The 23,875-nt window shown below is 59.4% G+C and overlaps 2 protein-coding genes across 3 annotated transcripts; both read right to left on the minus strand.

The window, feature by feature from the left end:
* Positions 1–2,180: 2,180 nt before the first annotated feature.
* BSG (basigin (Ok blood group)) lies at positions 2,181–15,213 on the minus strand. Of its 2 annotated transcripts, XM_086477410.1 has the most exons (9): positions 15,127–15,213; positions 10,358–10,705; positions 8,623–8,779; positions 6,784–6,872; positions 6,169–6,296; positions 5,677–5,950; positions 3,262–3,286; positions 2,861–2,931; positions 2,181–2,262 (listed from the first exon to the last, which is right to left on the minus strand). In XM_086477410.1, exons 1-8 carry the CDS (start codon positions 15,206–15,208, stop codon positions 2,874–2,876), a joined length of 1,161 nt encoding a protein of 386 aa, XP_086333536.1. In that variant the 5' UTR covers positions 15,209–15,213; the 3' UTR covers positions 2,181–2,262; positions 2,861–2,873. The 2 variants fall into 2 exon arrangements, with proteins under 2 accessions (XP_086333536.1, XP_086333537.1); XM_086477411.1 differs by lacking the exon at positions 10,358–10,705.
* Positions 15,214–18,416: 3,203 nt separating this feature from the next.
* On the minus strand, positions 18,417–23,772 carry CDC34 (cell division cycle 34, ubiquitin conjugating enzyme). Its single transcript, XM_086477340.1, has 5 exons — positions 23,547–23,772; positions 20,449–20,535; positions 19,773–19,870; positions 19,248–19,382; positions 18,417–18,678 (listed from the first exon to the last, which is right to left on the minus strand). The coding sequence occupies exons 1-5, from the start codon at positions 23,721–23,723 to the stop codon at positions 18,468–18,470; spliced, it is 708 nt and encodes a 235-aa protein (XP_086333466.1). The 5' UTR covers positions 23,724–23,772; the 3' UTR covers positions 18,417–18,467.
* Between the last annotated feature and the right edge of the window lie 103 nt (positions 23,773–23,875).

The raw sequence follows: 23,875 nt of genomic DNA on the forward strand, positions 1-23,875 counted from the left end.
GCAGGGCTCTGCCTCCGCTCGCCGTGGCGGCTGCCGCAGGCTCCCGGGCCCGGCAGAGAGCAGCACGAAGCTGCTCCATCCCCTCCCCAGCTCCCGGGGCTGTTTTCCCCCCTGTGCCTGCCCTGCCGAACAAAAGGCACAAGCAGCGCTTTGTGCTGCGGCCGGAGAGCTGGGTCACACAGGACCCATAATCCTCATCAAGGAAATTAAGCCACGCATTGATTTTTCACCAGGACAGCACCCGCAAGCACGAGGCCGGCTGTGAAAGGCTTGCATAACCCACTTACGTGCTGCAGAGCCACGCTGCCCGGTCAGCCCCGCAGCCAGCCCCGATGATGACACACCGAGGCAGCAGAAATGCTGTCAGGAGGGATCCAGCCACCACAGCTCCGGGCTGCCAGCACCGCTGCCAGACCTGCCTGCCACCACATCGCAGGCAGCCGCTCTCCGAGCACAGCCCTGCCATCAGCCACGCTCCCTAATTACCCCTTCCCAGGCAGGGAGAAGTGTTTGGCTACAGGGCGAGGCGGCAAGGCCGTGGCTCAGTTGCTCACCAGGACTAGGGCAGGCAGGTCTCAGGCACCTCAGGCCAGCTGGGAGCACACGGTGGCTTCTTGCCAGCCCACGGCCACCCCTGCCTCACTCCAAGGGCAGGAGCGCTGGCAGAAGCCCACTGAGCTCAGGGCTGGCAGCAGGAGAGGGACCCCCCACCCCATCCTCTCCGCAGGCACCATGCTGTGCGCAAAGGCCTCGCAGTTTTGCTCTGCCCCCCAGGAAAGAGCAGGGAGGAAGAAAAATAACTGCTTGGGGAACACGAGGCTCACAACCAGCATGTCCTGGGAGGGCGCCTGTAGGCTGGGGCTGATCCTTGACCCCGCACCCCCCAGTCACTGAGAACAGCGCAGCAGGGCGAGGGGGTGCCTGTCCCAAGTGTGCCCAAGGGACCGGGGCTCCTCAAGGCTCGGCAGAGCCGGCAGCACCGCTTGCCTCCCTTCGCAAAGGCTCAAATAGCTCCCAACCTGCAAACACTTGGTGATCAGAGCTGGCACCAAACCGTGAGACACAGCTTCATGCTCTACGGCCAGAAATGAGTCAGCAGGTCAGGCAACCTAGGGGTCCAGCCAGGAGGGAAGAGACCAGAGTCCAAACAAAGAAGGAAAAAAAAAAAAAAGAGAGGAATCATCTTTATTTGTGAAGTGTGTTAACAGATGGAACAGTTCAATGCTACCCAGCAATAAAGTATTAGACTCCACTGAGCCCTTGTCTGCTCTCAGGCTCCTAAGTCACGCAAACATCACGACAGCTCAAGCACAAGAACACGCTGTTAAACCGCCCCCAGCACCGCAGCCCCCATTCACTCTGCCCCATCCCCCACTGTAGTGACTTGAAATACAAACGGCCCCCGAAATAAGTTAACAGCAGTCCTCCTTATCCAGCGTCCAGCTCTAACACTGCCTCCTGGTTGTCTGTTAAGAGTAACCCAGCACAGCTCTGGAGGAGCCGACTGGGAATCTGCCTCCGCAGGGCGGCACCGGGTGCGGGTCCCGGCGGTGCGGCACACGCCGAGGAAGGAGCCCTCGCTCGCTCCCCCCAAGAGCCGCACCAGCAGATGTGCCTGGTGGCCCCGGGCGAAGGGCTGACAGGACACGCCGCTCCCGCGCTAGGGAAGGTGCAGCCTGGCTCCTCGGGTGATGCACGGGGAAAGACAAAACCACCTTCCTAAACCCTTCGGTCAGGTCGGGTCATCTCCAGACGGTCACCAAAGCGGTTTCTCCCCAGCCCACGCAGGGCAGGACACCAGACCTGCTGGGAACACCGGCCACGTCCCATGGGGCGCACGTTCCGCCGCGTGGTCAGGCCTTACCCACAGCTCCTCGAGTGGCCTCAAACACTGGGGTGGCACATGGAGGGCACTTCGGGGTGGCCCTGCCCAACGCACCCTGCTCTGCCCGGAGGCAAGGAAGAAATAAGCTGTTCTCCCGCCCACCCGCTCTGTACCAACACGAAGAAACTTAGGATAGAGACAGCCAGTGACCTACACTACCAGAAACAAGGGATTTACATTTACAGGTAGAAAAACCCTCCCACAACTCTTTTTTTTTTAAAAAAAAGGTGTATTTTAGATTCTACAACTTAAGTTTCTTTAGAAAGTGAAGTAACTGAATCGCAAGGACATGCTAGACTATTCCATGGTGCTATTTTACAAAAAAAAAATTAGAAGAAAACAAAATTGTCCAGACGAGTTCTTCATCTACATGTCACCTGGCAGGAAAGAAAGAAAAGCCCGTCAGATAACCCAGCGTACCAGTAAGGCTGCGCTGTGCTAGAGGGGGCCGACGGAGCAGCACAGGACAAGGGCTGCCCTTCAGCAAAGCCGTGGCCTAGGACTCGTCTCCTGCTTGAGTCCAGGGCAGGAGTTACCAGGCTGACTTGCCCATGCTTTAGAGCCCCACAGCAGAGTCCAACGCTTTCTTCTCCCTCTCCCCTCGTCTGCCTGGGCAGAGGCCACGCTGCTGCTCCCCACACGCAGCCCCAGCCGCTTTGGCAGGTTCCTACCGGGCTGCTGAAGGTCTGTGCTCGAGCTTCACAGCAGCACCATGTCCCCCCCTCCCCAAATCCTGCAGCAAGGCGTTGGGCCAGAAGAGCCTCTGCCTGCATGGATGCTTCTGCTCCCTCCAGAGACCCTCTGCAGACGCTGCAGCGGGCCAGAGCCCCGAGCAGCTGATACAGAGCTCCAGCTCGGTCACAGCCAGAGACAGGCACCTCCGGCCGCTGCAGCAGCCCTTGGCCGTGGGGAGGGGAAGAGCCGGGCACAGCAGCTGCTCTCGGGCCCAGCCCTGCCCTCGAGAATGGTGCTCACCTGGCCCCCGCTCTTAGTTCGCGTTTCTCTGGCGGACATTCTTGTCCTTGTGGTTTGTGGCGTTGCTTTTCCTGGAAAGAGAGGAGGCGCAGTGAGGAAAGAGAACGCCCAAAGCCCCACCCTACCCACTAGTGCCACTCAGGCCCAAACAGATGGTCAAGGTAAGGCAAGAGGAGATTAGTTACCAGAACAGCGCCTGGTTTTGAGACACTGGTGCCATCCCCAGTTACGTCGTTTGTACACAGGCCACATTAAGTGAGCCATAGGGGGGAAAGCCTCCCACTGGGCAAGCTGGCGTGTTACTCCCACACCAGCTAGCTCTCCTATTCCGAGCAGATTCCCTGGATGGACGCGATCTGCCTGTACAAATCTGGCTGAGTAGGAAAAAGCGAGGTACTTACAGCGGTGCAGAACCTCCATCATCATCTTCACATCCAGGGCAGCATAGAAAGAAAGAACGAACAGTGTCAGGGAAGAGCCTGTAAGAAGTGATCTCCGCCACCCTTAAGACTCTGGGGGAATGCAGCCATTCCAGACAGGCTACTGGCTACGCTGGATGCTCCTGCCGGCACAGGGCTGAACCCAAAAAAAGGTCATCTCACCCACAGGGCTCCAGTTTTGCCAGGGCCTGGCGGAGCAGGGGGCTACTTCTTACCAGACCACTATCCCCCGTGTGAGCCTTAAGCTGCTTCTGGTGTAAGCTTAGACAAGGCACAAACTTAGACATAGGCCCCTGCTACGCAGCTGCTGCTGGCGCAGGGCAGGCTTGGCTCACGGGACAACCGAGCCACCACCCCCCTGCCATCAGCGGGTCAGGGCTGGCACCTCATGGAACGCGAGGCTGACGGCCCCAGGAGGCCGCAGAAGCGGAATGACACAGCGAAGCATCCGCGCAGCCTCTGAAGCGGCGCTGCTGACTGGTAACGTCCGTTCAACGTTTGCACCCTGTTGTCCTCAGCACACCAGCCACGCTTCCCACCACTGGCACTCAAAACTGGAAGAGAGCGCCCCAGACCCACCCGGCACGGCAGCACAGCGGCCCCCGACAGACCTGCTGCGCTCACCCCCGCAGCACCACGAACTCGGACGCTCCCTGATCCCAGCACAGACTCCAGCAGCAAGTAAAGGGGAATCCAAACAGGATGTTCCAGGAATGAGGCTTTTTTAAGCATCAGCAGCAGACGCGCTTCTCCCTCCCCACACGTTCCGGGCAATCAAAACAAACACACTGCACACCACATTCTTGCTACACTGAGAAGCACAGCTAAGAAAACACCTCTGCCAACACGTGCCAAGTCCTGGGGCCTTTCACCAGCTCCTTGCAGTCTGCCACCTTCCAACAGAAGGCTCCCCATCACCTCTTCCACGTATCAGGCCCCCCTCAAACGGCACCGAGCGGCAAGGCCCACACTGAGCACCGGGACCGCCTCAGGCACCAAGATCTGCATGCAGCTGGTGAGAGGACGGAGGCAGAGACATGGCTGGAGTGTCTTCTACTCACCATTCGAGTGGCACCGAGCAGCAGAGAAGGGAAGAGTGGAAAGGTAACACCAGCAAGCATATCGCACCAGACACCAGCCAGACTCTCCCCATCCCAGGTAACAGGGAGCGGCCGATTCACAGCCCCATGCCGTGAAGGAACAGCTTTTGTCCGAGCTGGCTCAGCAATGCCTCACGGCCGCCTCCTCTCAAGAGGGGCAAAGCTACAACGACTTTTGGGGAGAGAGAACCGCTTTACACCAGGAAAGTGTAGAGCTGCCTGTGTTTGCCAAACAGGTGCGATGCTGTATCCTCATCCACGAGCACTCAGAGCCTGAGCTGAAGAGCTCTGGCCAAGGAGCATCAGGACACTCCAGCATGCACGCCCCGTCTTCGTCTGTCAGAGCACCTGCTACAGCCCTGACAGGCCAGCACTGGACATGATCTGGACCAGGCCGATGCCATCAGAAGCCGGTTCACTCAACACACACGGGCTACAGTTGTTTTGCTGGAAGATGCCGCTACAACAGCCTTAAGACAACATCTGCCCTCCAGCCAGGAGCCTCCGAGGGCAAAGCATCTGCTTGTAAAACTGCCCTGAGCAGAATTCCCCAAGCCCTGGAGACAGCACAGGGATATTTGGCTTTAGTCCCTCTGCGGTACCCCACACCACTCAGCCTACCTGATGTGCTGCTCCCTAGCTGGGGGGGGCGGGGGGGCGCAGCGGCTAAGGGGCCCGCCCCAGCAAGCAGGAAGGATACCAGCATCTACACTTCATTGTTAACTGGATCAGATAAGGGAGGGGTGGCCGGGCGAACACAATGCAGATCCTTACTGATAAGGAAAGGGAGGAGCCGATATTCCCAGAACAGATTAAAGATAGCACTAGGCTTTGAGGAAGTCTGAGTCAGGATATGTGGATGTGGGGACCCAGAACAGATCCATGGACTGAACTCGAATTAAGCTAAGCCTGGTCTCATGGAGCCACTGCCACGGGCTCACAACTTGTAGCACCAGAAAAGCTCTATTACTTATTCAGAAATCAGCTTTTCCAGAACATTAACTGCCAAAGAAAACTCAGTCCTGCCAACACACAAGTGAAGCACTTGAACAAAGTGCAGAGGAACTGGTGAGACAAAGGGTCAGGCTGATCCACACTGAATCTTATCTCGCTCCGGATCCAAGGCACAGCTTGCTGAAGGACAGTCAGAAACAGTGCTATTACTTGCAACTTCATGGCTAAAGTAGCCTGGTAAAGACCACCACGGTTTTACAAGAACATTTTGCTACAAGTTACTTGGTCTCCCCAGAAAGATTTAACCCCAGGCAGCTCTTACCATCAAGAACCTCATCGGGCTTCCTCCTCTTCTCATAGATGAAGATGATGGTGACAAGAACGAGGACTTCTGCCACAATACCCAGGAAGGGCCAGAGAGCTGCCAGGCGGCTGCGCACACGCAGGTTTACCGTAGCCCCGCCAGAGCCGTAAGGGTTGGTGGCATTGCAGTGGTAGTCACCTGTATCCTCCTCGATATTCAGTTTGAGAATGCGTAACTCAGTCTTGTTGTCACTGGTCTTGATAATGTATCGCCCGGAACCATTGATGATGGGCTGGAGGGAGAGAGAGGAGAGAGCGAGCTCTGAGGGCAGCGCTGACACGAGGGGAGCTGCTCACCTACCATGCATGGTCCTACCACTACAGAAATCCTCCTCGCCACGGCACTGAGGAGCTACTTGGAATAGCTAACTCTGACGGGACGAGGTGCTCCACCTCTTTGCTGGGGAGCAGGGCACAAAGGGGAGAAGGAGCATCAAGCCACAGCACTTACCTCTTGACCACTTTTGTACCAGATCCAAGTGGTGGGAGGGGGGAAAGAGGGACTCTTGCAGGTCAGCACGCCCGTGTCCCCCTCGTTCCCATGCTCCGACTTCTTGTATGCCATCACTTGGGGGGAAGCTACAGCAAGAGAAAAAGAAAATCAAACGCCTCGTTACAGAACACGCATAGATTTGTACTGCCTGCAGCCCACCCAGCCAGAATCAAAGTTGCCCACAACGCCTGACTTCAGTTAAGAAACGCGTTAGCGGGTCTGTTCCCATCACTTGCCCATTGTTTGGCATTTTCAGAGAGAAAAGCACATCGAGCTGCTTTGAGAAAGGCTCAAACAGATTTGTCCGCCAGGCATTATCCCTCTTCCATTATTCCTGTGGGAACACGCCCGCAGCAGAAGGCTGATTTAAGGCAAGGTCTTAGAGCTGACCCTATAGACCCTTTAGCTGCCTCACAGCAAGTCCAGTAGCGTGCACGTGGAGGCCTGCAGTCTTATTAGGAAGGGCTAGAAGTAGCTTTTCAGGAAGCTGAAAAGATACCAAAGCAAAGTGCTCAGGAGACCACAGCTCCTCAGCCCCCCTCCTCAGCCCCCCAAGCAAACATATGGAGTTACCTGAAACATTCACTTGTCCTCTTATCTCCGGGTTTGTTTTGTAGACACATTCGTAGGTGCCAGAGTGCTCTTCCACCTTCCCTTCGATCCTACCAAAAACCAGGATGTCAGATAAGCGTTCAGCACAACTGACTTACCCACAAACAGACATCCATAAGCATCAGCAACCTCCTCCATAAGCAATTTCTCCCATTCCAGCACCAGTATGTATGCTGCACCGTGTACCTACAGCAACCAAACCCCCCACCTGTCCCTCCTCACACACTGAGGATGGCAGAAGAGGATTTCATGGACACCAAGTCCGACACCAGCCTGTCCAGTCAGTGATCACTGAGACCTCCTGATCTGGTGTCCTGAATCCTGAAAACCAGCAGCTTTCACTCCCTAACCCAAGGCGCACTCACCACCAGGGCCTCTGCAAAGGGGAAAAAAATTAAGACCGAGACTGTTAGCTAGTATAGACGAAGAAAACCAGGAGCACCAGGACACCACTACACCACCACCAGGCGCCGTGCCACACGTACACTTCAGGAGTGGCCAACTCCACGCTCCTCCCTCTGCCATACAGACCTCGGGCTCATTAAAAAAAAAAATCTGATCAGAGCCAACAGAATCTGTAATGCAGCAAGTCCTCCAGCTAGCACAACCCAGGACACGGCCACACACCTCATGTAAGACATCAGCCCCGCAGTTTACCTCTAAAGGAGGCAGGCAAGGAGCTTAAGACCACAGATTCAGAAGACTACTCTTCCCATGCAGGAAAGTCCACTGAAACACATGGCAAAGCAAAGAAACACCTAGGCTGGGTTCCTCTGGATGGATCCAAGTGTAGGGAGAACTCTCCCGTTTTCATCTTTGTAAAGCTGCTGCAATGAGATTTAGTGGATTACGCTGCACTGCAACAAACATCTCATTCTGCAGCTTAGTGATACCCACTCGAGGGAAGGGGCAGGCAAAGTTTCAGTCCCGTGGCTGCACTGGGACAACAGGCTGTTTGTTAGTTCTGCTGTGCATGGCGCTTCCCACTTCCAAAAACCACTCAGCAAAGGAATTGAGGTCACACGAGGGAGGCTGGGTTATAAATACTTTAATCCTTGTTCAGCTCCCTGTTGCTATGGGGAGACAGGCACGTCGGCACTGCCATACAAAAGGACATGATGCCTCTACAGCTGCTGGGTCAGTGCCAGCCGGGCCTGACTGTAATCAAAAAGGAAAGCTCACTGCACTGCTACAATACGGTTGGTATTCCCGCTTCTGCTCAGCTACACCCTGCAAACAGGTTCTGAGCGTTGGCCACAACTTGCAGGCAGCTTCCCCGCTTGTTCCGGAAGAGCGGCTGGACTTCGGAAAGGCACACAAAACCCAGAGGCAGAGACAACATACACTGGAGCCTCTCGTCCACACACGGCCTCTGAGGAGCGAGGAGCTGCCCAGAGCAGGGGTCCCTCAAAGCTCTGGGAACAGCTCCGGCACACGGATGTCAGAGCAGACCCCGGCCGGCGGCAGTCCCGGCCACGCTGCGCCTGACAGACCAGCGGAGCCCAGCCGAACGCCCGCGCAAATCATGAGGCAGCAGAATGTCTCTGAGAGGACATTTGCGGCGTACAGCTTCCCCTTCCCCCTCCTTTTTGCCCCCTCCTCCCCATAAAGGAGAAAGCGTGTGGCCTTACTAAAACTTTGTTGAGCTCGCCTTACATTCTAGAGTTTAAAAGCCTGCATGTCCAGCAGGACTGCAAGCACTTCGCTTTGGGTTCAGCTGACAGGAAACACAAACTGCCTCTGGTAAGGAACCCGTCCCCTGCGTTCAGACTCTTGTCTGACCTGGCCCCCGACACTCACGTGTAACTGGTGAAAGGATTTGACTCCGTGTCCGTCTGAAGTACCTTGTCCCCACGCATCCACTTGTGACCCTCGATGGCCGAGTCAGCCGCAGTTATGTTACAGGTGAGGATCAGCTTCCCAGCAGCACTGGTCAGCTGGGCTTTGATATCCGGGCCTGCGTGGGTAAATAACGCGACTGAAGTTAACGCGAGCCACCCCAGAGGTCACGCGCCTGCCCAAGAACCTTTAATGCCAACACTTTCCAAACCCCACAGCTCCTTGTCTCTACCACAGTTTTCACTTACCTTTGCAACCAGTTTCCTACCAGAACTGTCAATCCCACCGTAGGAGAGGCTCAGAAACCAGGCAACTGGGGCCTGACTGCACCGGGCGATAGCCCGTGCTGAGCCTGCGGCTGCTCCCACCACAAGCGGGATCGCTGCCGTGCGCTCTGGACAATTTTGAGCCTCCTGCTGCCCCCACAACGGGTGCAGCTCCAGCAGAGCTAAGTGCCCAGTGAGCAACGGGAAAGGTGACGCTGCAAAGGGCAGCACAAGAGCACGGCGCTCTGCTTCGATGAGCCACTATTGCACTCGCTGCACCAACACCTTCCAGAGCCTGAGCAGACTCGGACACCGCCAGGTAACGTGATGGACGGCAGCCAAGACCCTCTTCTGCGAGGGGCAGCGACCAAGACCCTGTGCGAGCAGTACGTGCGCCCCTGATGCAGCCCAAGAGACCAGAGTTAGATTTACCCCGGGGAGAGCACACCACCGTGACTGCGAGGGCCTGGGCCGGCATGTGCCAAGCAGCAGCGAGTTCCGCAAGGGAAGATGACTCGGGTATTCCTGCTCGCAGGAGGTGGCCCAGGAAAACAGCTGCCACGAGCAGCACCATTACACAGCCCTGGTGGCACCACGCTCCCTACCCTTCCTCCCGATCTCAGCCTCTTGGAAGGAAACACTTTTGCCCAGGGCCGAGAGGTGTTTTGCTTTTCCTCCTACCCAAATTCCACTGGAAGAAGGTTCTGCTGGAGTTCTGCATCCCCTAGGACACTTATGCTCAAAAGACAGCTACGCTGCTCTGCTAACTTTGGGGTTCGCGCTCAGACCTCAGCGGGATGTTAAACTCCCTCACACGGGCCCAGGTTTCTACTACTCAAAGCAGCCGCCCGTCAGCTCCAGCGTTCGACCGTCACTTCCACGGGACAAGCAACGACATCACATTCAGTATCGCACACAGACACGGCCATTTCAAAAACGGTTGCTCTCAAGAAACTCAAAGCAGGTTTTGTTCCCCACAGCTTGTATCACTAGCGAGAAAGCGAGCTTAAAGCCAGACTGTTCACGGGAGCAGAAGCCGTACGAGCTGTAGGGAAGGGCCGGTTTGTCAGTGGTTAGGGCAGAGTCTACCGCAGAATCAAGACTCTCAATTCTGCAAGCCAGCACTGGGACTCGGAGGCACTCGGGAATAAGCAGCACGTTCCAGGTCTTTGGCTCCGGAAAAGGCGCGGGATTGCCGAAGGGCATTTTGGTTGGGAAGCCACAACCCTTTTTGAGCAGGGCCATTTCGGGTCAAGTCACGGGTGGTGCGGGAGATGACAGAGGGTGGGAGTCTCTCGGTTCTACAGCTGGGGTGGGAGGGTGAGGGGAGCTTTCGGGAGCCACAGGACACGGGTGCGGGGGTGAGCATGGCAGGAGACTCAAGACACTGGTGTCCGAGCAAGTGCCAAGGCCTCAGTGTGGCCACTCACGTTCGATGACAAAAACGTTCGCCTGGGAACGGATCCACTTGACTTTGGGGCTCTTCGACAAGTGGTTGCGGTCGGGGTCGTTGCTGGCCCGGCACTCATACATGCCCGAGTCGTCGCTTGTGAGGTTTGCGATGTAGATGGTGCTGGTAGAGTGCAGGTTGTAGGTGGCGTTGATTTTGACACGGTCCTGCCGTGCGCCATCCCAGAGCTGAGCATAGGTCTCATTGGGCTCGTTTCCCTCAAACCACCACTGGATCTCAGGGATAGGATTGCCAATCGCCTCGCAGTACAACTCCACGCTGTCCTGAGTCAGTCTCTTTTGAGACAGCGGTGACTTTATAAAACCAGCTATGAGTTGAAGAGGTATTAGTGCAAAGTGTTAGTGCAAAGCAAGAATTTACCCTCTACAAGCAAAAAAAAAAAAATTCAGCCACCGAGGAGAGGCCAGACACACTCTTCAGGTCAGTGTCCTCTTCCCTCCCTCCCCCCCGCGCTCCCTGACCTCTGCCCAGCTCAGACAGCGCTGCTGTTTTCAGCCGTCCCACCTCCAGCCAACGCTTCCCGCGACTCTGCTGTAACACCAGAACATACCAACCAGCACAGCATTTGCTCGCGTCCAAAGTACTTGCTTGTGTTTGCCTGTAGCCGAACAAGAAACCCACAGCAGCCACGGCACGGCGAGGGTGAGCATGAGGCTCACCAGGGCGGACCAAGCGCCTGCAACGCTTCCCCCGACACTCGCCCCGTCCCCCAGCACTTTCAGTTCAGGGTGGAGACGGCAACGGGCTTTTGTCGCGAGGGCTTTCCCAGCCTCCGCGGTCCCCGCACACATTTAGCATCCCTGGGCTCCGGCGAGGCGCTCCGTGGGGCTGCCAAAGCGCCCACCGCACGCGGCCGCGCAAGGCAGCGCCCCGGCACAGACCCAGCCGCGGCTCGGCTTGGCCGAGACCACAGTAACGGCCAAAGCCATCGCTCCCCTCTCGCCCCAGAGGGACGTGTCTGTTCCTCCTCGCTGCACACGCCTGGGGCCAGTCGGCCGTAATTCGGAGCTGGCTGGTCCCGGGCACCCCCAGGGCCGCGGGGGGACCAGAGGACGTGCTGCCCTGCTACACGTGCCCTCTGCGGGCCTCGCCGGCCGGCCTCACCATGCTGCCCCACGCTGCTCACACTTTTCCGTCACTCTGTCCTCCGAGACGCCTGGCAGATGCTTTTAAACACAATACTAAGATAAGAACTCTTTTCTGGGGGAGGAATGCCTTGCAGCCTGCAAGATGTCGCAAGCCCGGTGAGGAAATGTGTAACATTCGCTGTCGTACAAACAGCGAAATCGGACTTTTCATCGCAGGCAAGTCAACTTTGCAGAGCTAAAGCAGTAACAAACAGATTAAAAGCACAAGAAGCAGCTGCAGGCTAGAACCCCAGTATCTTTCAAGCTGCTCCTGCAGCAAGAGGCTGGGGGTTCAGCTTTTGAAACCACCGCCCAAAGGTGGGTCCGTGAGGCTCCGGGCCGTGGCAGGGGCAGGAAGGGAAGGGAGGCTCGGCCACGCCGCGTCAGGAAGAGACCCCGCTCGTGGCTCAAGGTCGCTTACGTGAGTCAACCTCAGTCAGATTTCAGAAGAACTAGTTAAGCTTGCGACACGTCCTTCCTGCACACGGGCTGCGCTTCAGACGTGCCAACAGCGAGCGGCTGGCGGGGCCTCCCGCACTCCAGAGGGCTGCCAGGAAATTAATCCGCTCACTTTGTAAGCGCCTGAAGTTCGTGATTATCTACAGCTCTCCCTATATACACCGTGACTTACAGGCACAAGGCAGGTGGGGTTGGGAGGAAACTTTTTGCTCATTTTTTGAATACCTGAAGAGGTTTTAATAACAAATCCTACGATCGTGTTTTCCGAGCATAGAAACAAATCAGTATTACAAAACCAAGTTTGCTCAAACTCAGGAAAAACACAAGTAAGTCTGCAAGGTAAGTTTCAGAGTCCTAAATGCACCAATTCGACATTTCTCAAAGGAAAAATCTGCTTTACATATTAAAGCTTTAAAAGTCTGGAAGGATAAACATGCTTGGACAAGGAAGGAGAGATCTGACCCTCGTCCGAGACCAAGACACTTTCAGGAGGACTGATACGGATTGTAAAGAAGCGGGAGGTGGCGGGGGTCCCAAAGGACATCAGGGAGTATCGGCTGTAGGCAGCTTTCTCACAGACCGAGTTTCCCTTCTAGAACAGCTGACCTGTGTGCCAGATGGGGTTTTTTACACCACAGGCCTGTGATTAAACACTCCCAACCACCTAATTTCGAAAAGTCACAGAACTGACTACAGTACTTGTAGAAGCCTGTCCCATTTTAACTGCAGGCTGCTTTAAAATGGGAGCTAGTAAAGATCAAGGGTGTTTTTTACAGATACAAGGAGATTACTGTATGCTGACAAAATAAGCTGTTGCAAGGTTATTTGCTCGGAGTTAGAGGGCACTTCATGCAGTTCAGGCAGGCTAAAAAGCTTCATCAAGCAGTAACAGCAGCAAGTACCATTTGCATTCACATGGTATTAATATCCCTTCTCCTCCCAACACGAGGCAGACCAGGCAATCAAAATGCTGGGCGCTCAAGGCTGGGGAAAGCGCCTGCCGAGTCCAGGGCACACGAGCACAGCCAGCATCGACCCACCGGAATCAATCAGAGCTACTCAAACGTTTTCCAAATGGTGACAGGCTGCAAGTTGAAACCAGCTTCAAGACCTGCAGAGAACTGAGCGGGACACTTCTCTTGGGCGCAGTGGGGTATCAGATTGAGCTGGACGGTGGTGAAGGCAGACAAGACCAGATAACATTCTCCCAAGTAACCTTCAAACTAAAAACAACCTCTCCCCCCGTGCAGAGGGAGGAGTCCTTGGGGCGCAAACACTGCCTGCGAGCCCAGGGACGGTGCTGAGGGCAGCTGAACCTGGCAGGAGCCTGCACCGTCCCGCAGGGTACACCCTCCTCCCTGGCATGACCTTTGTTTCTTGGCCTCGGAAGGGGATATTTGAGGCTTTGACACTTTTTGCCATTTCCACTAATAGCTATGAAATCTGCTCTCCCCTTAAGTTTCACATAACCGGGCAGTCACACCACAACCAGGTCAAAGGCAAGCGCTTTTGGTCAGGGTACCTCCTCCTGAGGGCACAGAGTCCACGCACAGACGCTTCAGCCAGTTGTTCGGTGTGGTGAGGTACTGGGAGGCTGCAGTTTAAAGGGACCATCTCTCACGGAGTCTGCTCCATTAACCCAAATCTAAACCCTGATGAGAGGTGAGCCCCCTCACTTTCCCGCCCCACGCTCTGCTTACTTGATCGTCACGCACTGACGCCAAGAGCCCCACGGCCAGGGCAGGACACGCACGTTACACAACCTGCAGAGCGGCTCTTCTTTCTAGGGCTTTTCAGACTAAGGATAGAAGCAGCCTCTTCCACATCGTGTCGATCCCTTAGAGAGGCAACTGCTCACCACAGGGCCGTGCTGGGGCTCAGTGCGGCAGAGGCAGCGGGAAGCAGCCAACACGGGCAGTTTCAGGTTGGTTTATTCTAAACTAACACGTTCTAAGTAGTCTAAACCCACATTCTGCCCCATAAGTGTGAGGTTCAGGAGAAGGCTCTCCCCTGCCCTCCTGTTCTGAAGTATTAAAAGGCAAGTCTGCCGCAAGTGGAGCAGCCACTTTTGTTGCTACCCCTGGATTTTTCAGGATCCTCCCACTCTTTCACCCTCAATCTTTGGGTTTGGCTCTACTACACTGATACCACAAACAGGCTACAAATTTTTTTAGTACCTGACACGCTAAACAGCCAGGAACAACCACCTACCGCTCACAACAAAACAAAGCCTTTACCATCAGCACCTCCTGCACCAGGTCTGAATCAGAGACTGCAGAGTCCTCCGGGCAAAAAAAAAAAACAAACCCAAACACTCAGTTTGCCAAGGCAGCCGGCTCACCTGTGGCTCTGAACACACCAACCGGCCAGGCTCCTTTGATGCGAGCTCAAGAAGCGAGAAAATGAAACATCAGAGCAACAGCACGCGGCAAATCCCGGCTTGTTTGTGCTTTTTTAAGCACCCAACAACAGGCTCCTGTAATTCCCAGCCCTGCATCCAGCTTCCAACCGCACATCACCAACGGCCAGAGACCAAGAGCATTGTTTCCTCATTAGTGGATTATCCCCTTAAGCGCCATGTGAACATCTTTAAGGTTTTAAAAGCCTCGAGATCGGTTACTCCTGGAAACCGGAGAACGGGGCTGCGGGGAATAAAATTCTTCATTTTTATTCAGGTGAAAACAAACCAGCTCCGCTGGGAGCACCACCGGACCGCACCGTCCTGCCATTTTAGGGGACCGACCTGCACAAGGGGCGACCCAGCTCGCCGCGCTGAGGGGCCGGCGGACCCCCCCCGACGGCCCCTCAGCGCCCCCCCCCCGCCCCGGCTATTCCGCGGATTTGGGACACCTCCGCCCCGGGAACGCCCGCCCCGGCCCGGCCCCGCCCGCCGTGCGACGTGCCTCGCCGCATGGTCCCCGCTCCAGCGCCGCTCCGACCCCCCCACACCCCCGCAGCAGCACCACTCGAGCCCACCGCGGAGCCTCGCAGCCCCCCAACCGAGGTGGACACCCCCCCGACCCTCCTCAATGCCGCTCCGGCCTGGGCCGCCCGCCAGCCGCCTCCCCTCACGGTCTCCCCGGGCCTAAAACCGCCCCGAGCCCGCCCGGCCCAGCCGAATCCGCTCCCTGCCGTCCCGTACTTGTCGCCGCGACGCCGGAGGTCATCACACCGAGGAAGAGCAGCGCCAAGAGGCCGCACGACCCCACCACGCCCGCCGCCATCTCCGCCCGCGCTCCGCGCCGCCCCGCGCCGCCCGCTATAAGCACCGCGCCGGGTCACGGGCGCGGGGGGCGGGGCCGGAGGTAGGCCACGCCCCATCTGCCCTCCTGACGGCCAATCGTGAGGAGTTCCGGTAAGGTGGCCCGCCCACCCAGCGCAGCGCGACCAATCAGAGCGAAGAGCTGACAGAGCGCCCTTTTCCTCCCTCCTCGTTCCCTGCGGGGAGAGCTGGTTCGGGCCGGTCGCGCCGCGGCCACGCCCACCAGCCGGGAGGGCAACCAATGGGGAGGCGCGGTGGGGAGAGGCGGGGGGCGGGCGGCGATGGCGGCGGCGCGCGGGGCCGGGCCCGCTCCCGCAGGCGGGGGGACGCAGACGGGGGGGGGGGCCCGGGCGCGCTGGCGCCGAGGCGGCGGCAGGAGGGAGGGAGGCCACGGCCTCGGGGCTGCCGCCATCCCGCGCCGCGCGGGGAAGCTGCTGGCGGGGGCACGGGCTGGAGCCGGGGCAACGGGGAGCTGCCGGGCAGCCGTAGGCGGCGGGGGGCGGGCGGAGGTGGCGGAAACAATGGCCCCTGCAACAACAGCGGGGCCCGGGCCGAGGCGAACCGGCAGCCCGGCACGCCGGGGACCTGGCCGGCTGCACGGGGCCGTGTCTGCAGCCCCCTCCGGCAAAGGGACAGGGGCCGGGGCCACCCCGAGGCGTGGGGAAGGCGCTTGGCCCCGGGATCTCGGCCCAGGCAGGACTCTCCGTGAGGCCGGGGGGACGCTGGGCCTCGAGGCCCCGGCCCCAGCCCGGCTGGAGCCGCCCGATAACCCCGAGGGGCTGGTGCGGGCGATAAGCAAGCTTCGGCCGCATGCAGCCAGGGCAAAGGGGCCTCCACAGGGTAGCGGCTCGGTCCCCAGCTCTTCCCCGTCACCGGCAGCCACTAACCCAGCCCTGGGAGCAAGGTGGAGCACTCGCAGCCGGGGGTGCTGAGCAGGGGGGCAGGAAGAGCCGAAACAATGGGGCTGGTGGCGCCAGTCCCTGCCACGCTCTCTGCAGGCATCTGCCGGCTCTTGTAAGCTCCTGAATCCTCCGGGAGCATTTCTTCCCTCAAGCACCATGTCTGCCCGCAGCGGATCCTGCCCGGGCGCCCCCTCCCATCCGCCAGCCGCCACGCTGTCCCCTGCACCGGGGGGATTTGGCGGCCGCGGCTCCTGCAGTGCAGCAGTTGGGCAGAGAACGGCAGCCCAAGGAGCCAGTCCTGCTCCGGGCAGCCTCCAGCACTTCACATCTTGTGGCCAGCGCTGCTGGCAGCTCTCAGCTGTCCAGGCTGGGGGAGAGGGGCCATACAGGGCCCCAGTACCTTCCTGCTACTGGGACAGCGAGCAGCAGGGAAGCCACCCCTCTCCGAGCTGTCCGGGCCAAGGCTGGGGTGCTGCCAGACACCCCAGGACCTGGGGGCAGCTCACAGCACTGCCGGGGCTGTGACCCCAAGTGCAGCGCGGAGGTAACTGGCTGCAAGGGGCCAGCGAAGGCAGGGGGGTACATTCATGCCCCCACGGGCAGGGACCAGCCAGGGTGGAGGAAGCTGCTGGGGATACATGGAGCAGCCCCCCAGGAAGGGGTTGGGGGGTGGCTTTGAGCCAGCAGCCGGGGCTGCCGCTGCTCTGTGCTGGCCAGGTGACCTTGGAAGCCGTTTGCTAGGCCTGAATAAAGCGACAGTAATCCTATTCACCTTTTAGCCTCATTTCCTAAGGCAACACAGCACATGCATTCGCCGCGTGCATCGCAGGTGTCACTCAAACCCCGATCCGTTCTCACAGTTCCAGGCGGGGAGAAGTTTTGCTCATCGCCCCCCTGAAGGGCTTTGCCGAGGGGTGCAGGAGCAGGGACAAGAGCTCTGCTGGGGTTGCCAAGAGCCCCGGGCAGGCGGTTTGCCAGGGGCCCATCCCTGCCACAGCCCCAAGGAGCTGGTGGCAGAGGTGACCCCCCCAGCCCAGCTGTGCAGGGCCCCGGCAATGCCCCTCGGCTGCACAGCTGGAGAGGGACGGCTGGGAGCTCACCGCAGCCTCAGGACCTCGCACGTCCCGGCTGGTCCCAGCCTGTGAGCTCAGGGCACACCCAGCTGAACCCAGATCAGAGCAGCTGCCAGGGCCCCGGGCACCTGTTGGGCACCGCTCAGCACAGCCGGGCACTGCCCGGGCAGGTCTGGCGCCCGCAGAGGCGCCTGTGCCGCACAGCCCGTCCCTGCCTTCTGCCCAGGCAGAGACCAAGCTTGGCCATGGCTTTGGGGCAGAGGCAGCAAGCACTGCACCCTCCCCTCCTCGGGAGAGGCGGAGATGCTCTCCAGGCCAAAGGCAACCCTGCCCAGACACTGGGAGGAGGGAAGAGGGTGGCTGCGAGACTCAAGGCCACCTGCAGCCCACAGCACACCCACCCCTCCCAGCCAGGGCCACAGGGCAGGAGCTGGTCCACAGCTGACAGAAACCCCCCAAGCCTGGGCACAGACTGGGGCAGAGCCTCACCCACACAGCACCCAGCCGTTCCCTTGAAGTACTTTATTAAATAGCTTTCAAAAAATACAGAAGCAGAAAGACTCAGAACTACCCCGTCCCTCCCAGATAGTTAAAAACTACAAACAGCCCACCCCCACACCCTGCAGTGCCCGGGGGCTGCTGGGCACGTCCTGCCCCATGTGCCAGCCCTTCCTGCCCTGCTCCCTGCAACACGGCTCTGGCATCGCAGGGAGGAGCAGCAGGAGGGTCCCATGGGGATGGCCCCACCGGGGGCAGAGGGCAGCACTCGCCCTGCAGCCCCTCCTGCTCAGACACCTCCAAGGCTGTAAAAAAAGCTACACAATGCTCACACGCTCCCCACCCAAAGCGACCACTCACCCGCTCTGCAGCCTCCCAAACCCTTCCTCCCACGCGGGGCTGAGGAGTTCAACATGCCCAAACAACGAGCAGCCCACACCAGGTTTTGCCCTCACTCCTCATCCAGCCAGAGCCACCAGCTCCCCAGTTTCTGTGGATTTGTGAATGCCCCAACACAACTTCCCCCTCTCCACCCGCCCCCACCCAGGAAAGTTTATAAAATAGGGTTTGGTTTTGTTTTTCTTTTTCTACAAGGACAGCGGTGGGATTTCCTTTGCAACAGCAGAACAGTCTCCCCACGAGGTAGAGAGTTAATTTCAGGGCTGACGGATCCTAAATTCAAACCAGTTTGTCCCAGTTGAGGTAAAATTCAGTAGTTTATAGTAAGTTTTGCAATGCCAGAGGGCCATCAAGATTCCTCATTGCCGGAGTCATCCTCATCACCGTAACAGCTGTCTGCTTCCTCCTCCATCTCATCATCCTCATAATAGTCATCATAGAAGAGGTCTGAGCCCTCATCTGGGGCTGGAGTCTTGGTCTTCACGCAGTATTCCGCCAGGGTGGTGGGGACCTTCACGCCATCCCGCTCAGCGTCAACCTTTGTGCCCAAGACTTGCTTCCTGGAGGGTGAGAAGCGGAGGGTGAGGACGGAGCTTTGCACAGCACACCCACGTCGCCATGTGCAGCCCACCCCCGAGGGACCCCCGGCGACACAGCCCTTCCTCTCTCGGGCCCCAGCCCACGGGTCGCTCACCCACACAAGACCGGTGAGAGGACAGGGCAGGGAGAGCACTGCGGAGCCAACGCGGCCGCACTGCAACGTGCCCCCTGCTCCAAGGGCCCCCCACCACGCCAGGGCTGGCCAGTCTGCAGCTCGGGAGCTTCACGTGCTGGTCCCACGAGACAGCCCTGACAGCAGGGCCGTGCTGGCACCATGCCTGCTACCAACCCAGATCCTCGGCTCCGGAGCTGAAAAGGGCCGGGGCTTAGGCTGAGAACAAAGCTGGGCACGTAACCCAGCCAAGCTTCCCCCAAAAGCCACGCTCAGAGCCAGAATCCTTCCCTCCTACCAGCCTGCAGATGGGACTCCGCAGGGCAGGATACGCCCTCAAGATCCTGCGTGTCCTACAATGTCACCATTGAGCCAGTGCCACGGCGCTGCTGGGCCCGGGCGCAGCTCAGCACACACCTGATGATGTCCGTGTACTCCCGGTCCTTCCCTTTGCTCTCCTTCCACTTGCGGTACATCACGGAGGCGTCCACGTTGGCTGGAGAAAACGTGTTGGGTTCATTCAGCAGCGAGATCACGCTCAGGAGAATGGTCCTGGCAATCAACGAACGCGAGCAGGTGAGAGCTGAGGCAGGTCAGCAACTGCCCGCGTCCCAGCCCTGCCGGCAGCCTCAGCGTCGCGGCACCGCTGCGTCCCATGGGTCAGGAGGGGAGCCCGGTGCCAGCCCGCAGCAAGGCTGTATCTCAGCAAGGCCCAGGAGGCCGGGCAGGAGCTGGCCGCGCACGGGCCGTCGGGCTCAGGCACGCTCCCACGCAAAGCTCTAGCTGCTCTCCACCAAAGCAACCAGCCCAAGTGCCTTCCAACAGCCTCTAGGCATCTCCCGCAGGCTTTGGGGGCAGGGGACAGGCCCCATCTCCCCACCTTCCCACCCCTGCCCCCGGCCGAGCCCCCCGCCCGCGGCCCCTTCCCCGCGCAGCCCGTACCGCACGTTCTGGGTGGGGTTCCACCGCTCAGACGGCAGCTCCCCGCTCTGCGGGTCGTCCACTGGCGGGTGGAGGATGGAGATGCAGACGTCACCGGTCTGAAAGCGCAAGTGAACAGGACCCTTAGGAGCCGCTGCCCCAAGCGCCCCTCAGCAGCAGCTCGCTCTTCGCTCTGGCTTAAGCCAGGCGAGGCGACCCCAGCCTGTTCTTTAGGTCCCCAGGAAGGGACAGTGGTGGTCCCTGCTGCGCTACCTGCAGCCTCAGGCCTTGGACAAGCACCCCGCAATTGCTGGCACAGCACAGACGAGGCTGCCTAACCATACCCTGCACTGCCAGCACAGCCCTCCCGGTGCTGGCTCAGCCCCACGCACCCCCAGGGCCACGCACATCCTTGCTCTGTGCCCCCCCCCCCTTGGCACAAGCACGACGTCCCCGCTAGCCAAGCGCGAGAGCCTTCAAGCCTGGAAAGCCTGGCTGACCTGGAACCAGCTCCAGGACAGGAGACCGGCTGTCGTAAGCTCGTTAGCTGCATTTCCAGTGCCAGGCACTGAGCGCCGAAGGCACTAAATTCCCGATGCCAGACAAAGGCTGGCATTTTCATCCAGTACCGCCGCAACAGAGGGACACGTGTCCCCCCGCCTGTCCAAAGGGCCCCACGCTGTCCCAGGCGACCTACCTCGTAGATATTGGGGTGCCACATTTTGGTTAAGAACCTAAAGGCAGGAGGAGAATAGGGGTAGTCAATGGGAAACCGGAGACGAGCCTGCAAGGGAACAATAAGGAGAAGTGAGCAACAGCTTGTGAGAAGGACGGGACGGAAACCACCGATCTCCCAACACCACCAGGAAAAAGGAACCTCTGCCAAGTCCAGCTGTGCTCCTGCGGAGACGGAGCCTCCGCGCCTGCCAGCTCCGCAGGCAGGACACCGGCACTTGGCCGCCCTGCCGCCGCGCAGAGGAAGGCGAGCGGGTGGGCCCGGGAGCTGCGGCAGCTCCTCCACCACCCTCCTGCCCCAGAGCTTCTCCGCCGGGGCCCAGCCATGCTAACCTGGTGCTCCCCGACACGGAGGGAGGCAGAGGGCGACGACAAGGCTGGAAGGCCAACAGCATGGGGCGAGGGCCAGGCGGGGCTGGGGGCCCCAGCTCGAGCCGCACGCCTGGCACTCAGAGCCAGACTGCGAGTCTGGGGTCAGCCCTGGTCCTGCTGCCAGGGACACGTCGTGCCGCCGCAGGAGAGGCTGTTTACCCTCCAGAGCTCCCGGGGAAGGAAGCATCAGGTGCTCGGTGCTCCGATTAACACACTGAATCTCTAAAAATAGCCTGTCACCGCTGAAAAAAAGAGACCAAGTCAAAAGTGGCCGCAGCGCGTAGCTCAGGTGCTAAAAATAAAAGCACATGAAGATCACGCTGCAGGCAGAGACAACCGGCCTGCCACGGGCTTCTCCTGCGGGCGACGGCCACAAAACCCGAGGTATTACGGCAGGACAAAGAGACAGGCTGGCTGTCGGCCTCCAAGCGAGAAGGCGAAGCCTGAGGTGGCACAGAGATCACAGCAGCATCCCCACCCTCCCCAGAGAGCTGTGCCCCAGCCCGCCGGCACCAGGCGTCCCACGAGGACGGGAGCAGCTTCTCCCCACGTTGCTGCACACCCTGCAGTGACTGTTTCAGCTTTTGGGCGTTTCCAGGCTCTGGAAGCAAACTTCCAGATGGAGATTCGGCCGCTGCTCCCCAAAAAGCCAATGGCCAGAAACAAGAAAACAAAACTGAGAAGACTTAAACCACACAACAACTCCCTGAACATCTCTCGCTCCCTCAGTTCATGGGCACAAGAATTTACACGTTGGATCTGTGAAGCAGCAGCGCGAACTACCCTGGCTCTGCCTGGCAGTGACCCGAGAACACCGTTTCCCCATGGAACGAGCTCGGCGTGGGCCCCATTCAGGAGGGGAACTGCAGACGAGGCTGCAGACGCTTCTGGAACTCCCGCCTCGACAATAGGCAGCGCTGCCAAACCCGGTTGTCAGCTCACAGCCACCAAAGGCTTAGTGCAGAAGGCAGAGACATCTGTGTGTCCCCCCCCGCCACCCCAACCAACCCCAGCTCCAGCCCGGGGTCCAAGGCCTCTGCTCTCCTACCCCCTCCCACCCTGCCCGGATCCGGCCTCGGCCCAAGCTGATCTTATGGCGAGTCCAAGGAGGCCACGGCAGGTCCGTCCCTACACCCGTTGCTGCCTTGGCCCCCAGGCCAGGCCCTTTGTCCGGTGGCCCCGTGCTCGGCAGCACAGGACCGGGGTGCAACGAAGGAAAAGCGAGGCGGTGGCCGGGGCTGGACGTGTCCTGCGTGCGCGTGGGGCTTCAGGCAGCCCTGGGCAGCGCACACAGAGCAACACGCGGCCCTGTGCTGGGCTCTGGCCAAACAGCTGAACTTCACAGAATAATCCCCTTTGTTGTGCCAGAGGGGATCAGAACAAAACCAGCCAGAGGCAGAGCGATCCCACAGGGGGCTCAGAAAGCAACCCCGCTTTGCCGCACACAAACAGGCCGACACTACCACGAGCTGGAAGAGGACTCGGCCCCTCCACTCTCCTCTTAGGCAGAAAGTCTCTGCCACCCGCAGCGCTGAGTCTGGAAGCTCTCGGGCACAAAACAGGAGCATGAGCTGCTGAAAGGTTGAGAGTTCGGAAGGCCTTGTGCCAGAAAAAGACTCCATTTCAGTGAAGAGATAAAACCTGACTCTGAAGCACCAGACTTGCCTGCCACCGCTCCATGGGAAAAACAAACCACTCAGCTTCTCGGGCACGGCTGACCCTCGGGCTGACTCACCCCCGGTGCATCCCCACCCTGCCAGCAACAGGATGAAGACAGAAGAGCTCATAGCAGAGGAGGGAGGATTAGAAAGAGGAAGAAAACAGCTACACAGGTTGCACAACACCTGGGAAGAGCAGATACACATCCTCCCAACAGGGACTGCGCAGTCAGGCCATGCACGCCTTCTTCCCCTGCCCCCCCCCCCCCCCCGCCCCAAACAAAACCACAACACCCTCTCCCCACCCAGCTCGGGCTTCTCCTCATTCGGTCCCAGCCATCTGTGCCCACACAGGAGGGCCCTTTGTCTCTTCCCCCTGGTTTGGTGGTGATGCCCTGGATCCCCTCCAGGAGAGGGAACACCAGTGACCCAGAGCTCACCCTCCTGCACCCACAGACCGGGGGAATGAAGGGGGCAGGAAGGAGGAAGAGCTCTCGGAGGCAGAGCCCCCTGGTGGGGCCAAATCCCCCTTCCAACAACGGGAATCCTTGCCTAGCTTGGCAGCAGCCACCTACACACAAGCTCCCTTCTTCGCCCCAGCTCCTCCTTGCTGGCACCCCAGGAGCAGCGCAGCTCCTGAAGCCCCAGTGACCCCAAGGCATCCAGCTACAGACCCAGGTCGCCCTGGCCCTCGCCACCCCCTCAAGCTTAGGGGCACCCCTGTCATGACCCCCCCCCAGTACCCACCTCAACCCAACCCCAAGCCCGCCTCCCTCTCACCCCACAGCCCCCTCCCAGGGTCTCTTTCCTCCCCTGCAGTCTCTCCCCCTTCCAAAATCCCTTCCCAAGGCATCCTCACCCTGGTGCGTCCGCCAACATCACTAACTTAGAGCCCCATCTCCCACCACACACTCCACGCCCAGGTCCCCCCACCCATACACCAAGCCCCCCCACACCACCAGAACTTCGCCTCCTTGAGACCTTGGTCCTCCCGACACCGCACGCCCCCCTGCCGCCCCCAGGCCCTCACCTTGAAGTACCCGCCCTCATAGTAGGTGTTCGGGGGGCCGAAGATGGCCACCTCCCAGTTGTAGAGGTCCCCCTCGTCCACCAGGTTGACCCGGAACCCTTCCACGGGCTCCTCCTGCAGCCCTTTGAGCTCCAGCAGCAGCGCCTTCTGCGAGCTGGGCACGAGGGGCCGCGCCATACTGAGGAGCCAAGGCAGGCCGCGATCGAAGCCGGGAGCTGGCGTAGGCGCGACGGCCGCCACAGGGAGGGGGTCGGCGGGGACGGAGCCTGCTCCTCCGCGGCCGCTCCGAGCGCAGCCGCGCGAGGCACGGCGGGAGCTGTAGTCCGCCC

This window comes from Leptosomus discolor, chromosome 24 (genome assembly GCF_034619465.1).
Source record: "Leptosomus discolor isolate bLepDis1 chromosome 24, bLepDis1.hap2, whole genome shotgun sequence".
Lineage (NCBI taxonomy): Eukaryota > Metazoa > Chordata > Aves > Leptosomiformes > Leptosomidae > Leptosomus > Leptosomus discolor.

Excerpts from the sequence above, each read along its gene's own strand:
- BSG (XM_086477410.1), bottom strand. The coding sequence starts at position 15,208 with ATGGCGGCGGGCGTGGTGGGGTCGTGCGGCCTCTTGGCGCTGCTCTTC. Across the intron at positions 5,951-6,168 it reads GGTACAAAAGTGGTCAAGAG|CCCATCATCAATGGTTCCGG; the intron begins GTAAGTGCTGTG and ends CTCTCCCTCCAG. Across the intron at positions 2,932-3,261 it reads GATGGAGGTTCTGCACCGCT|GAAAAGCAACGCCACAAACC; the intron begins GTAAGTACCTCG and ends CTCTCTTTCCAG.
- CDC34 (XM_086477340.1), bottom strand. The coding sequence starts at position 23,723 with ATGGCGCGGCCCCTCGTGCCCAGCTCGCAGAAGGCGCTGCTGCTGGAG. Across the intron at positions 20,536-23,546 it reads ATGAGGGCGGGTACTTCAAG|GCTCGTCTCCGGTTTCCCAT; the intron begins GTGAGGGCCTGG and ends GTTCCCTTGCAG. Across the intron at positions 19,383-19,772 it reads AACCCCACCCAGAACGTGCG|GACCATTCTCCTGAGCGTGA; the intron begins GTACGGGCTGCG and ends GTTGATTGCCAG.